The following is an 11,871-nucleotide window of genomic DNA, read 5'->3' as shown; positions in this document are numbered from 1 at the left end:
CACAAAAATACTCCTCGCATTGGCACATGCTATGCGATAGAGCAAGTACGCAATAGTGTACACGACAAAAACACCATAATTTTGCAAAAGAGAACAGACACTTGTGTTTTGCGTATTTGGTATTTTTTAGTACTACTTTAAATCGTGACATAGTATACAATACTATTATTTTAATTATTGTCAACAGGAAAATATCTAATCTAATTTTAAGCAACTTATTGTGACCCAATAGTCTTAACATGAGCTTTGCAACTGACATTGGCAAATTGCATTTCACAATTTTGGTACAAATGACTCATTGCAGTGTTGTTGCCAAAAGTTAAAATAAATAAAAAATGATGAAATTCTGCACTCAAATATAAATTCTATTAGCACTCATTTATTTAATGCATTTATAAAAATATTTATTTATTAATACAATAATAATACAAAGCATTTATTTTTACTATTTCAAACAGGCATTTTTATTACGCCTCTTAACATTCTTATTTGCCCGCCTTTCGTTTTGAATAGAAGGAAAGATCAAAACAAGCGTGCAAAACATATGTTTTGCCATCGCAAACACACTTCAAGTGCGAGCGGGACAAATATATAGTTTAATGTAGTGCTGCATTTGCGAAACACAGTACACGAAAATGCAATAAATTTGAGTGGAATGACGTAGACGCAAAAATGTGAAAAATCGCGCGTCAAATGTAAATTTTCCCCAATTTTCAATAAATTTTGACTTAATTATCTCAATATTTATTATACTTATTTTTATCAAATTGGTATTTGACCAAAACAAACGAAATAAAAACAATAATAAAAGCCAACGCGCACACGGCGGCAGCGACAGCGGCGGCAACGAGAGACGTCGTCGGCGGCCGCTGACGCCTGCTCCACAACTCGCTTGCTTGCTTGAACATGACCACGGCTCGGTCGGTATTCGTATTGAGCCGAAAAAAAATTTTCAGCACAGGAAAATAGGAATGAATACGTTGTACTTACCTTGAAAGTTATCGTCATTCTCTTCTTCGGATGCCATGCTTCCAATTAAATGCAAATTTTTAATGTTTTATGCACAATAAAACCACTAAAAAACTTTTCACAACAAATAAAAATTAAGCACACACGACACTAGAGTAGATAGAGGTGGAGAAACATCGACGACACTATCGAGATATCGATGTTTTTACTACATTTTTTAAGCATCGATTTATAATGAATATAATATAATATCGATGTTTTTGCACTCAAATAAATTCATTGAATTGTGGACCCTTTTCTAATAAAAAAATCACATTTAAATTGCATTTTAAATAGAGTCCTCATAAGTAAACCACTTAAATATGTAAGAATATACTTACAATTTTGTTATTACAGAGTTTTTAATAGTGTGAAGAAAAATATGCAGATTTTGTAGACCTAGGGACATGCAAATATCTTTTTGAAAAAATTCTACCAGTTTGACTTAACGATCTAAGATAAAAAGTAATATTTGTCCAAACGATGCTTTCTAGTACTCAGTACCACAAAGTGAATAATATACTAAATTGAGTATATTCATATATATTCGAAAGCGATTCTGTAGTTCGATAACGAGCCCTCGTATCATATCGATTGGAGACAACCCTGTCTTTTTGCCGAAGAAATTTTCACGAAAACGTTTTTACAGATAAATAAACATAAAATAAAAAACCATTTGTGGATTATAGGCGGAATGTGCAAAGTTTTTTGGTAAATAACTTGTAACGTTTTAAGCCAGATCAATTTAATTGCGAATATTATGTCGTCTATTATAACGCGCAAGGATGCGGAGAGCGTTGCCGCCGATGCCGACGACGACCACAAATCGAAATCATCCAACAAACGTTCGGCGTCCGCTTCAGGCGCTGACGGCGGCGGCATCGTCGATGCTGCCTCTGCTGCTGCTGTCGCTCCAAAGAAGTCACGATTCGACGTCAAGGAGAAGAATGGCAACCAAGTCGATGCTATGGCCGCCTCGCTAAGCTCCACACAAATTAAACTGATGATGGCTCATGCTCAACGTGAGATCGAGGAACGCAAGCGGGCACTGAGTAATCTTCGGGACAAGGATCCGCTGCTCGCGTCTGTACCCCAAATAGGAATGCCCGTGGCACTGGCCACACAAGCGTTGGCCAAAAAGCCCACGCCCGAGGATGCGGACAAGGCAAAGAAGATTGCGGAGCTGCAGGCGCAAATACGTGCCAAGTTGACGGGTAATTTGGCCAATTTAATACAGCAACAGCCCACAGCGGTTGCAGCAGCCGCCGCTGCAGCGGCCCAACAACAACAGGAGCGCCCCAAACCACTGATATTGGACGAAGAAGGACGCACTGTCGACAAAAGCGGGCGTGCCATCAATATACCAACGGTGACGCCCACTTTGAAAGCAAACATACGCGCTAAGAAACGTGAGGTATTCCAACGTCAAGCCACGGGCACCGAGGGTAGCAGTAGCAACAGCGGCGGCGGTGCCGGTGGCTCGACGGGCAGCTCACACGACGATGGCGTCAAGTATTTTGATGATCGCATTGCACTGAAGCCGACGATAAGGAATAAGCGTACGCTGCGCTTCCATGAACCCGGCAAGTTCCAGCAACTGGCGGAGCGCATGCGCATGAAGAGCCAGCTAGAGCGTTTGCAGAATGAGATATCACAAATCGCACGCAAGACAGGCATCTCATCGGCAACCAAGCTGGCGTTGATAGCGCCTAAACAGGATATGCCTGATGATGTGCCTGCCATGGAGTGGTGGGATTCGGTTATTCTCAGCCAGGACATGGAGACGCTAGACGAGACGAGTGGCAAGATTAGCATACGTCAGACGGCTATTAGCAATCTCATCGAGCACCCAACGCAAATGAAGCCTCCAAGTATTTGCATATTTTATATACTTTGTTAACAGTTTAACTAATCATTCATTTTTATGGCAGATGAACCATTGAAGCCCGTTTACTTGCCTGTTTTTCTAACCAAAAAGGAGCGCAAGAAGCTGCGTCGCCAGAATCGTCGAGAGGCCTGGAAAGAAGAGCAGGAGAAGATACGTTTAGGTCTTGTTGCACCGCCCGAGCCTAAGCTGCGTATCTCGAATCTAATGCGCGTGCTTGGCACCGATGCTGTCCAGGATCCCACCAAGATTGAGGCGCATGTTCGTGAACAAATGGCTAAGCGGCAAAAGGCTCACGAGGATGCCAACAATGCCAGGAAATTGACCAGCGAACAGAAAAGCGAGAAGAAGCAACGCAAATTGAAGGAGGATACCAGCTGTGGTGTACATGTGAGCGTCTATCGCATACGCGATCTACAGGATAATCAGAGCAAAAAGTTCAAGGTGGAGACAAATGCCAAACAATTGCAAATGACTGGAAGTGTGGCGCTCTTTCGTGATTGTTGTGTTGTTGTTGTGGAGGGTGGTCCGAAGCAGCAGAAGAAGTACCGTCGTCTCATGCTGCATCGTATCAAGTGGGAGGAGGATGTGGTCAAGGGCAACGACGGGCAGGATGTGTCCAATTCGTGTGTGCTCGTCTGGGAGGGCACAAGTCAGCGTCGACACTTTGGCGAGATCAAATTCAAAATATTTCCCATGGAGAAGATGGCACGCGAATTCTTTCAGAAGCATCAAGTCGAACACTACTGGGATTTGGCCTATTCGGGCGCCGTGCTTGAGGCATCCACTGATCAGCAGTAGACTATACAAATTTTTATCCATTTAGACACCCCCGAAATTGTTAAAATCTTTTAGATCGTTAAGTATAACACACAAAATTATATAAACATGAAACATTTATTTTGCGGTATATGGATCCTCTTTGATGTTGCTTTGTATGAACTCGTGGAGTCCTTGCTGCTGCAGCTTCTCAATGATTGTAGCCAGTCGCTGATCCTCTTGATGTTCCAGTTGCTTTTCACGCATATCCAGCACATGCTGCTCCTTCACACGTTCGGTAAGCACGCGTTTAATCAGCTGCCGCAGCGATTTGTTTATTTCTAGCGTGTAATCCAAGAGTTGGACATAAGTCTCAGGCTTGAGGTAACCACATTGTTGACACTGCGCTAGCTGTTCAAAAGTTTCCATGCTCGCAATGATGAGTAGGCCATGTTGTTGTACATCCTTTTCCTCCTCTTTGGACTTACTGCTGCTGCCCAGCAGCGCATTGCCCGCTCTGTGCTGCCAAAGCAACTCCTCCACTTTAGCGGTGGGGTTAACGAATACATGATCACGATAAATGCATGCTGTGGAGGCGGTGATCAGGTCATATGTGGATATGCCACACTCGATCAGCGCAACACCGCAACAATTGATCGCAGTACTCAGCAAGCAGCCATCGTCATCCAAGATTAAAACTCGAATGTCCAGTTGAAAGTTGACAAATTCATTGCGACAAACTAAGGGTTGCAGTGCCTTGGTCAGCATGCTGCTCAGATGCTTTTCACGTTCCGGCACCTCCTCCAGATCATCGCTGGCAAAAGCCGCAAAGTTCACATAGCAGTTGATTACACCCATATTCACACGACGCACGTTGGAGCGAACTAGTTCGCGTGGCGGGGCTACTATGGCCATTACCTTAGTGTTGCCATATTCCATGTAAGCAGAGCCTCTCACTGTGGTTAACACTCCAACACGTATAACTGCAAGTGATTGATAATTTGTTTAACAATAATATATACAACATTTCATTTACTTACAAGTTGGACGTGGAGCTGCAACAACTGTCGTCGGTTTTTCAATGCTTTCGAAGAAATCCTCACAATCCTGTGGGGTCGTGTATAGTTGTGAATCTATGGTGGCTCCATCGAGCAACGTATTTTTGGTTTGTGTTACGCGCAACATTTTGTTTAAACCAAAATTGTCCGCAGTTTGCAGGCGATCAAAACATGTGTTTAAATTGTTGGTAGTTAGTGTTGGTAAATACTTAAGCTACAATATTTACCTAAATATAAGTTGGCAGCCCAGCATTGTTTTCATTAAACATCGATACGTTAATAGAGCTAACGGTGAATAGTGATACCGTAAATGCCGTAAAAATTTGGTAAAAAAAAAAAATTACTTTAAAACACATATTTTAAAAGTTTAGCTTGCAGCCGCACTCAAACAATATTATACAAATTTAAAACGTATCTAAAAGCATAAATTCTTTATTGAAAATATTTTATAATCATGTATTTGATTACAAACCACATCGATAATTACATTCAAAATCGTTGTTGAAAGAAACTGCAAAATCATCGGTATATCGATAGTCTCAGCGGTGTTTCAACTCAGCTCTATCAAAAAACGCTTTGTAATTCTGTTGAGCACAACGACGAACGAAAGAGAAGGCGGAGCAAAAAAGCAAACGCCGAATTGCTAAAAATCATAAATTTCTATATTTTGAAACATTCTAAAGAGGACTAGAGAGACTCGCAAACACAAAAGATGGCTGGTGAGTCAAAACTGGAGAAAAAGCAAGTGCCCCCTAGCGATAAGGATGCGAAGGCAAAGCAAGCGTCACAGGGCCAAGATGGGAAAGATGCTGCTGGTAAATCCAAAAAGGATGAAAAAGATCAGCAACCCGAGCTTTCCGATGAGGATCAACAGCTGCAAGAAGAACTCGAGCTGCTGGTGCAGCATCTGCAGGAGAACGATAAGAAATTGTACAAGCCAGCGCTGGAAATGATGGCGAAATTGATTCGTGCCTCGACAACATCGATGACATCGGTGCCCAAGCCACTGAAATTCATGCGCCCCCACTACGAGACCATGAAAACGGTGTACAAGCATATGCCCGATGAGCAGACACGTCAATTGTGCGCTGATATCATTTCGGTGCTCTCGATGACCATGGGCAGTGGCAAGGATTGTCTTGCCTATCGATTCCTTTGTGATCGCACGCAAACTATTGGCGATTGGGGACACGAGTATGTGCGCCATCTATCGGGCGAAATATCAGCACACTATCACGACACGACGGGCGAGTTTCGCACCCAGCTTATTGAGCTGGTCAAGCAGATTATACCCTATAATATGGAGCATAATGCTGAGGCCGATGCCTGCGATCTGCTAATCGAGATTGATCATTTGCATTTGTTGGCCGACTATGTGGATGAATCGGCCTATCCCCGTGTCTGTCTCTATCTGCAGTCCTGCTATCCTTATGTCCCCGAACCGGATAACACCATAATACTGGAGACTGCTTTGCAGCTGGCCCGCAAGTTCCAACAGCATACGCAAGCTATGCGTTTGGCACTGATGCTGAATGACATGGGCAAGATTGGCGAGATCTTTAAGGAGCCCAAGGAGCCGGCCATGCAGAAGCAGTTGGCTTTTATGTTGGCTCGCCAACAAGTCTGCATTGAGCTGGATGAATCGGTATCGGATTATGATGATTTGATGGAGATCATGTCGAATGCCAATTTGAATAAGCATTTCCTGAATCTGGCCCGTGAGCTGGACATTATGGAGCCCAAGACACCCGAGGATATCTACAAATCGCACTTGGATAACTCCCGTTCACGCTTCGCTTCGATTCAGGTGGATTCTGCAAAACAGAATTTGGCTGCCAGTTTTGTAAATGGCTTTGTCAATGCGGGCTTTGGTGTGGACAAGTTGCTCTCGGAGGATGGCAACAAATGGCTGTACAAGAATAAGGAACATGGCATGTTGTCGGCCACAGCTTCATTGGGTCTAATTCTCTTGTGGGATGTGGATGGCGGTCTAACCATGATTGACAAGTATCTATACTCCACCGATGACAACATCAAGTCAGGTGCTTTGTTGGCTTGTGGCATCGTCAATTGTGGAATTCGCAATGAGGTGGATCCGGCGCATGCTCTGCTCTCCGATTACATTGATAATCCGAATAGCTGCATGCGAATTGGCGCTATTTTGGGCCTGGGCATTGCTTATGCTGGATCCAATCGTGCCATTGTCATCGATACGCTGAAAACCATCTTTGCCAACAATGGCAAAACATCGCCCAGTGTGGAGATCTTGGGCATCACAGCGCTCTCGCTCGGTTTGATTAGCGTGGGTTCGTGCAATGCCGAGATTACCGAGATCTTGCTGCAGACCATCATGGGATTGACCAAGACGGACATGAAGGACACTTATACGCGTTTCCTTTGGTTGGGTCTGGGTTTGTTGTATTTGGGACGTCAGAAGTCGACCGAAGCCGTTATGATGACCCTGGAGGTACTGGAAGAGCCGCACCGCAGCATGGCCACCACCATGGTGGATATTTGCGCCTATGCGGGCACTGGCAATGTGCTCAAGATTCAGCAGCTGTTGCATATTTGCTCTGATCACTACGAGACATCGAACGCTGATGAGGAGAAGGAGAAAGGCAAGAAGGACAAGAGCAAGGAGAAGGTAAGTCGCTTAATATTAACTTTCTTATTGAATTCGAATAATGGCAAATTTTCGATTGTAGGAGAAAGACAAGGAGAAGGAGAAAGAAAAGGAAAAGGAGCGCGAAAAGGATTTGTCGGCCACACAATCGATTGCTGTGCTGGGCATTGCATTGATTGCCATGGGCGAGGACATTGGCGCCGAGATGGCATACCGTTCCTTTGGCAATCTGTTGCGCTACTGTGAACCGGCCATTCGTCGTGCTGTTCCCTTGGCTTTGGGTCTGATTTCTGCCTCCAATCCCAAGCTCAACATACTGGATACGCTGAGCAAGTTCTCGCACGATGTCGACGCTGAGGTGGCCCACAATGCCATCTTTGCCATGGGTCTGGTTGGAGCTGGCACCAATAATGCACGTCTCGCCTCTATGTTGCGCCAGTTGGCACAGTATCATTCAAAGGATCCCAGCAATCTGTTTATGGTGCGCATCGCACAGAGTTTGACGCATTTGGGCAAGGGAACGTTGTCGCTGAGTCCATATCACAGTGATCGCCAGTTGATGAATCCCATGGCTGTAGCTGGTTTAATGGCCACATTGGTGTCACTGCTGGATGTCAAGAATCTGATCCTCAATCGTTCGCATTATCTGCTCTACACACTGGTGCCCGCCATGCAGGCGCGCATGCTCATCACCTTCGACGAGGAACTGAATCAACTTCAGGTCCCCGTTCGTGTGGGTATCGCCATTGATGTTGTGGGTCAGGCAGGTAAACCGAAGACCATCACTGGCTTCCAGACACACACCACGCCCGTGTTGTTGGCCATTGGTGAGCGCGCCGAGCTGGCTACCGATGAGTATATTTCGCTGACGCCTGTAATGGAGGGATTCGTCATACTGAAGAAGAACCCCAACTTTGTCAAGTAGTCGCTGCTATTGTTTAAGAAATATGATATGTATGAAATGTCGCCCATTTAAAGAAACCTACCTAAACATAAACTTCCTGCCCCCAAAAACAAATAAATCTTTTCATGTCATACATAAATAAACACAATACTAATTATATAAAAAGAATTAAAATTCCTGTATAATAACTTTTATATCAATTAAATACGATTAAGATAGTTCTCTCTTTGGCTGATCGCATTCACAACTCAACTTTCTGGCCAATATGTAGAAGCTTGTAATTTTTGAACAGTTGATTTTATATATTCAAGGTAGCTCCTATATTTATCTAATTACTGAAGCAAGTAAGCTGCTTAATGAGATCTCAGTTAGATACTCTCAGTTTATTACAATTAAAAGTGACTCATTACTATTCTACGCGGAGTTTTTGATTTACTCTTTAAATACAAAATTGCTACTCGATTCGCTCAAACGCTTCCCACATTCACAATTAAAACAATTCATTTACAAAATTTAAAAGTGGATTTTTTCTTAGTTTATTGAGTCATCTCGGCGCGTCCTGCGCCCTTGGGCATCTTTTTGTTGGTCGAATCCTCGAGCTCCTTGGCTTTGTAGTAATGTGGTGCCACTTCCAGCAGCCACTTGCTCTCAATCTCAATTACTTGTCGCATATACTCTTTGGAGGTGAACACCAGTTCATGGTAGAGCACCCAACGAGGCAGCTCCTCGAACAGCGACGAATTAGGATGAATCATCACTGTCTGATTGTGCTTAATGGTCTTGTAGTTGCCGCCTTTGGACAAACGTGCCACATGATAAAAGTAGCCTGCAGTGGATGCTTTGCGCACATTGATCGTCTCTGGCAGACAGCTGACCATGTCGATCTCCACACGTTGCATCAACCCGACCAGCTGCTCCCTCACATCTCTGGCACGTTTCATGGAACGATACTGTATAAAGTTCTCATAGCACCATTGTGTGCTGTAATCTGTTTCAGCCCATTGATTGTAGACTTGCAGCAAACTCAAATGATCGCCATGCATGTGATTGAAATTCTTGCGTGCAGTGTCTGCGTGTATAATCTTATCCTTGGGCCTATAGAAGATAGCGCTGTTTACCGACAGCATTGCTGCAATGGTTACCATCTCCTCCGAGCATTTATATCTTAAAAAAAAAGGTTTCAATTATAAAACGTACAATAAAATCAATTTACTTTGCTTACTTTTCGCTGGCGAGCAGCATTTTGCCCATCATGGGATCCACAGGGAACTCGGCCATGCGTCGTCCCAGCTTGGTCAGCTCACCGTGATGATTGAGCGCACCCAAAGCATACAACTGCTCCAAGGCCAACACCAATGTTTCGTGCGGCGGCGGATCGAGAAAGTCGAAGTGTATTAGATCATTGATGCCTAATGCCTTGAGCATCAACACCGCGTTGCCCAGATTGATGCGACAAATCTCGGGCACTGTATTCTCCTCGAGCTCATGCTTGTATGCCCAAGCTGTGTACAGACGAAAGCATTTGCCTGGCGCCGTTCTTCCAGCACGTCCAGCGCGCTGATTTGCCGATGCCTTTGAGATGGGCACCACCATCAACGACTCCATGCCGGTGCGTGAATTGAAGTTATTCTGCTTGGCGAAACCCGGATCAATCACATAAATGATGTTGTCGATGGTCAGCGAAGTCTCGGCAATGTTGGTGGCCAAGATAACTTTTCTGGCATTCGGTGGCGTTGGCTCAAAGATCTTCGCTTGCATGTCGCTGGGCAAATTGGCATACACAGGTATGACGATGAGTTCACGTATCTTGGAACCCAAACGCTTGACACGATCCTGCAGCACTTCCTGGCACGTCTCAATCTCGTCCTGACCCGTGAGAAATACCAAAATGTCACCCAGCGGTTGTGTGGCATGAATCTGCAAGACGCTCACACAACACGCGTCGATATAATCCGCCTCTGGGGCTTTTGTATAAAAGATGTCCACCGGATAGCGACGACCGGGTATGCGAAAAATAGGTGCATCATCGAAGAAAGCAGAGAACTTCTCCGCATCCAACGTGGCACTCGATATGAGCAGTTTAAGCTCCGGTCGAAATCTCGCTATATCCTTGACCAAACCAAACAGGATGTCCGTATGCAGTGTGCGCTCGTGCGCCTCATCGATGATCATGACACTGTAGGAACCCAAATCCGGCTCAGAAAGGAACTCACGATGCAGCGTGCCATCCGTCATGTACTTGAGTATGGTGCGATCCGAGGTGCAATCCTCAAAACGTATGCTGTAGCCCACCTCATTGCCCAGCTTGACGCCCATTTCCTCGGCGACGCGCGCCGCCACCGACATGGCAGCCACACGACGAGGCTGCGTGCAGCCAATCATCTTTTTGTCCTTGGTGAAGCCAGCCTCGACCAGATATTGAGGCACCTGTGTTGTCTTACCTGAGCCCGTTTCGCCCTCAATAATCAGCACTTGATGCTCCTTAACAGCTGCAATCAAGTCGTCCTTAAAAGGATATACAGGCAACGATCTGCGCGTCTCATCGAGTGTCATGCGTTTGCGTTCCGTTTCGGTGAGCTCAGGCTCCTTGGATGCTTTTTCGCGACTGCCGTCGAGTGTCAGAGCTTGAATGAAATCAATTTGATCATCCAGCAGCAGTTCGTACTCCTCCTCAGCTTTGGCATCCTTGGCTCCAAACTGAAAGCGTGCTGATGCCAATTGCTCGGCCTCCCATTTCTTTTGCTCCGAGTTGGGTTGCTGCTCAAACTCATCCACCTCCACGTACTCCGCTGTCAAATACAAGTGATGAGTAGGGGTTTGCTCAAGAATAATGATTATAGCCTTTAAACTGTTGCTTAGATTATGCTATACTTTATTTGCCAGTTATAATACTTACAACGTTCGCCCTTCTTGAGATCCTGCGGCATGTGATAGCGCTGCACGCGCTCCAGTTCTCGCGCCTTCTCATGCTCCTTGGCTATATTAAGCAGTTGCTTTTTATAGCGACGATCCTGTCGTTCACGTTCAGTTAACCTTTCGGTAAGAACAGATTGAAATAAAGCAGCGCAAAAGACAATACTCATCACTTACACATCATCATTGAAGAGATACTCGTCGTCCAAAATGTCCGCTTCCAGTTCGGCCACCTTGTCATCCTTGCGCTTCTCCAAGTACTGACGACGCGATTGCACGCGCAGATGTGGCACAATTTTGTCGCGATCCTCGTGCTCCAGTTTTAAACGTTTGGTAGCCTCTTCAATGGCCTTGCGGCCACCGGTGGCTTCGACCACTTTACGCGTTCGATCCTCATCGCGTTGTTTGAGGCGATTGGCGAATTCATCACGCTCTCGAAGATCCTTTAAGCGCGACTCTTCCTCGCTGTCGGGTTCCTCAGCACTGCTGCTGCTACTTGCCGTGCGTTTGCGATTTTTGCTGGACATATTTTGCAATTACTTTCGTTTAAGACAAGCAAATAGTAATAAACACTTGCCGGGTTTACAAATTGCAGCTAGGTTTGTTTATCAGCTGTTGTGAATCGATTGGCATGTTAACAACAGAGAGCTGCATACCAGCTACTGTTATCGAAAATTATCGGTTCTCCGATTAATGTGTTTAGCAAAATAAACGCCATTTC

General features: G+C 45.0%; 5 protein-coding genes across 6 annotated transcripts in view; 2 read left to right on the top strand and 3 right to left on the bottom strand.

Moving 5' to 3' along the window:
• The window catches only part of LOC133841798 (chromodomain-helicase-DNA-binding protein Mi-2 homolog), a 28,889-nt gene extending 27,741 nt beyond the window's left edge, over positions 1–1,148 (bottom strand). Inside the window, exon 1 of the mRNA XM_062274535.1 lies at positions 991–1,148. Within this exon, the coding sequence (XP_062130519.1) occupies positions 991–1,027 (37 nt within the window). The 5' untranslated portion in view covers positions 1,028–1,148. The remainder of the gene's footprint in view (positions 1–990) is intronic.
• A 444-nt stretch (positions 1,149–1,592) lies between these two features.
• Positions 1,593–3,803, top strand: LOC133841814 (U4/U6 small nuclear ribonucleoprotein Prp3). Of its 2 annotated transcripts, XM_062274570.1 has the most exons (3): positions 1,593–1,719; positions 1,793–2,879; positions 2,940–3,803. In XM_062274570.1, exons 2-3 carry the CDS (start codon positions 1,976–1,978, stop codon positions 3,692–3,694), a joined length of 1,659 nt encoding a protein of 552 aa, XP_062130554.1. In that variant the 5' UTR covers positions 1,593–1,719; positions 1,793–1,975; the 3' UTR covers positions 3,695–3,803. The 2 variants fall into 2 exon arrangements, with proteins under 2 accessions (XP_062130554.1, XP_062130553.1); XM_062274569.1 differs by having other exon boundaries at positions 1,598–2,879.
• LOC133841830 (exosome complex component MTR3) lies at positions 3,772–4,922 on the bottom strand. The gene is made up of 2 exons (XM_062274596.1): positions 4,693–4,922; positions 3,772–4,635 (listed from the first exon to the last, which is right to left on the bottom strand). Exons 1-2 carry the CDS (start codon positions 4,835–4,837, stop codon positions 3,791–3,793), a joined length of 990 nt encoding a protein of 329 aa, XP_062130580.1. The 5' UTR covers positions 4,838–4,922; the 3' UTR covers positions 3,772–3,790.
• A 359-nt stretch (positions 4,923–5,281) lies between these two features.
• On the top strand, positions 5,282–8,411 carry LOC133841806 (26S proteasome non-ATPase regulatory subunit 2). The gene is made up of 2 exons (XM_062274557.1): positions 5,282–7,354; positions 7,416–8,411. Exons 1-2 carry the CDS (start codon positions 5,423–5,425, stop codon positions 8,256–8,258), a joined length of 2,775 nt encoding a protein of 924 aa, XP_062130541.1. The 5' UTR covers positions 5,282–5,422; the 3' UTR covers positions 8,259–8,411.
• A 296-nt stretch (positions 8,412–8,707) lies between these two features.
• Positions 8,708–11,778, bottom strand: LOC133841809 (pre-mRNA-splicing factor ATP-dependent RNA helicase DHX16). Its single transcript, XM_062274560.1, has 4 exons — positions 11,328–11,778; positions 11,134–11,270; positions 9,460–11,026; positions 8,708–9,401 (listed from the first exon to the last, which is right to left on the bottom strand). The coding sequence occupies exons 1-4, from the start codon at positions 11,675–11,677 to the stop codon at positions 8,774–8,776; spliced, it is 2,682 nt and encodes an 893-aa protein (XP_062130544.1). The 5' UTR covers positions 11,678–11,778; the 3' UTR covers positions 8,708–8,773.
• Between the last annotated feature and the right edge of the window lie 93 nt (positions 11,779–11,871).

Source organism: Drosophila sulfurigaster, chromosome 3 (genome assembly GCF_023558435.1).
Source record: "Drosophila sulfurigaster albostrigata strain 15112-1811.04 chromosome 3, ASM2355843v2, whole genome shotgun sequence".
NCBI classification, from domain to species: domain Eukaryota; kingdom Metazoa; phylum Arthropoda; class Insecta; order Diptera; family Drosophilidae; genus Drosophila; species Drosophila sulfurigaster.
Note: the sequence above shows the minus strand (reverse complement) of the source record. Positions and strands in the feature narration are given on the sequence as shown.

Bases quoted from the DNA above. Each gene is read 5' to 3' on its own strand.
- LOC133841809 (XM_062274560.1), bottom strand. From the start codon at position 11,677: ATGTCCAGCAAAAATCGCAAACGCACGGCAAGTAGCAGCAGCAGTGCT. The intron at 11,027-11,133 runs GTAAGTATTATA...TGTATTTGACAG, and splicing joins TCTCAAGAAGGGCGAACGTT to CGGAGTACGTGGAGGTGGAT. The intron at 9,402-9,459 runs GTAAGCAAAGTA...TTTTTTTTTAAG, and splicing joins ATGCTGCTCGCCAGCGAAAA to ATATAAATGCTCGGAGGAGA.
- LOC133841830 (XM_062274596.1), bottom strand. From the start codon at position 4,837: ATGTTGCGCGTAACACAAACCAAAAATACGTTGCTCGATGGAGCCACC. The intron at 4,636-4,692 runs GTAAGTAAATGA...AATCACTTGCAG, and splicing joins TGCAGCTCCACGTCCAACTT to TTATACGTGTTGGAGTGTTA.
- LOC133841814 (XM_062274569.1), top strand. From the start codon at position 1,769: ATGTCGTCTATTATAACGCGCAAGGATGCGGAGAGCGTTGCCGCCGAT. The intron at 2,880-2,939 runs GTATTTGCATAT...TTTTTATGGCAG, and splicing joins AACGCAAATGAAGCCTCCAA to ATGAACCATTGAAGCCCGTT.
- LOC133841806 (XM_062274557.1), top strand. From the start codon at position 5,423: ATGGCTGGTGAGTCAAAACTGGAGAAAAAGCAAGTGCCCCCTAGCGAT. The intron at 7,355-7,415 runs GTAAGTCGCTTA...TTTCGATTGTAG, and splicing joins AGGACAAGAGCAAGGAGAAG to GAGAAAGACAAGGAGAAGGA.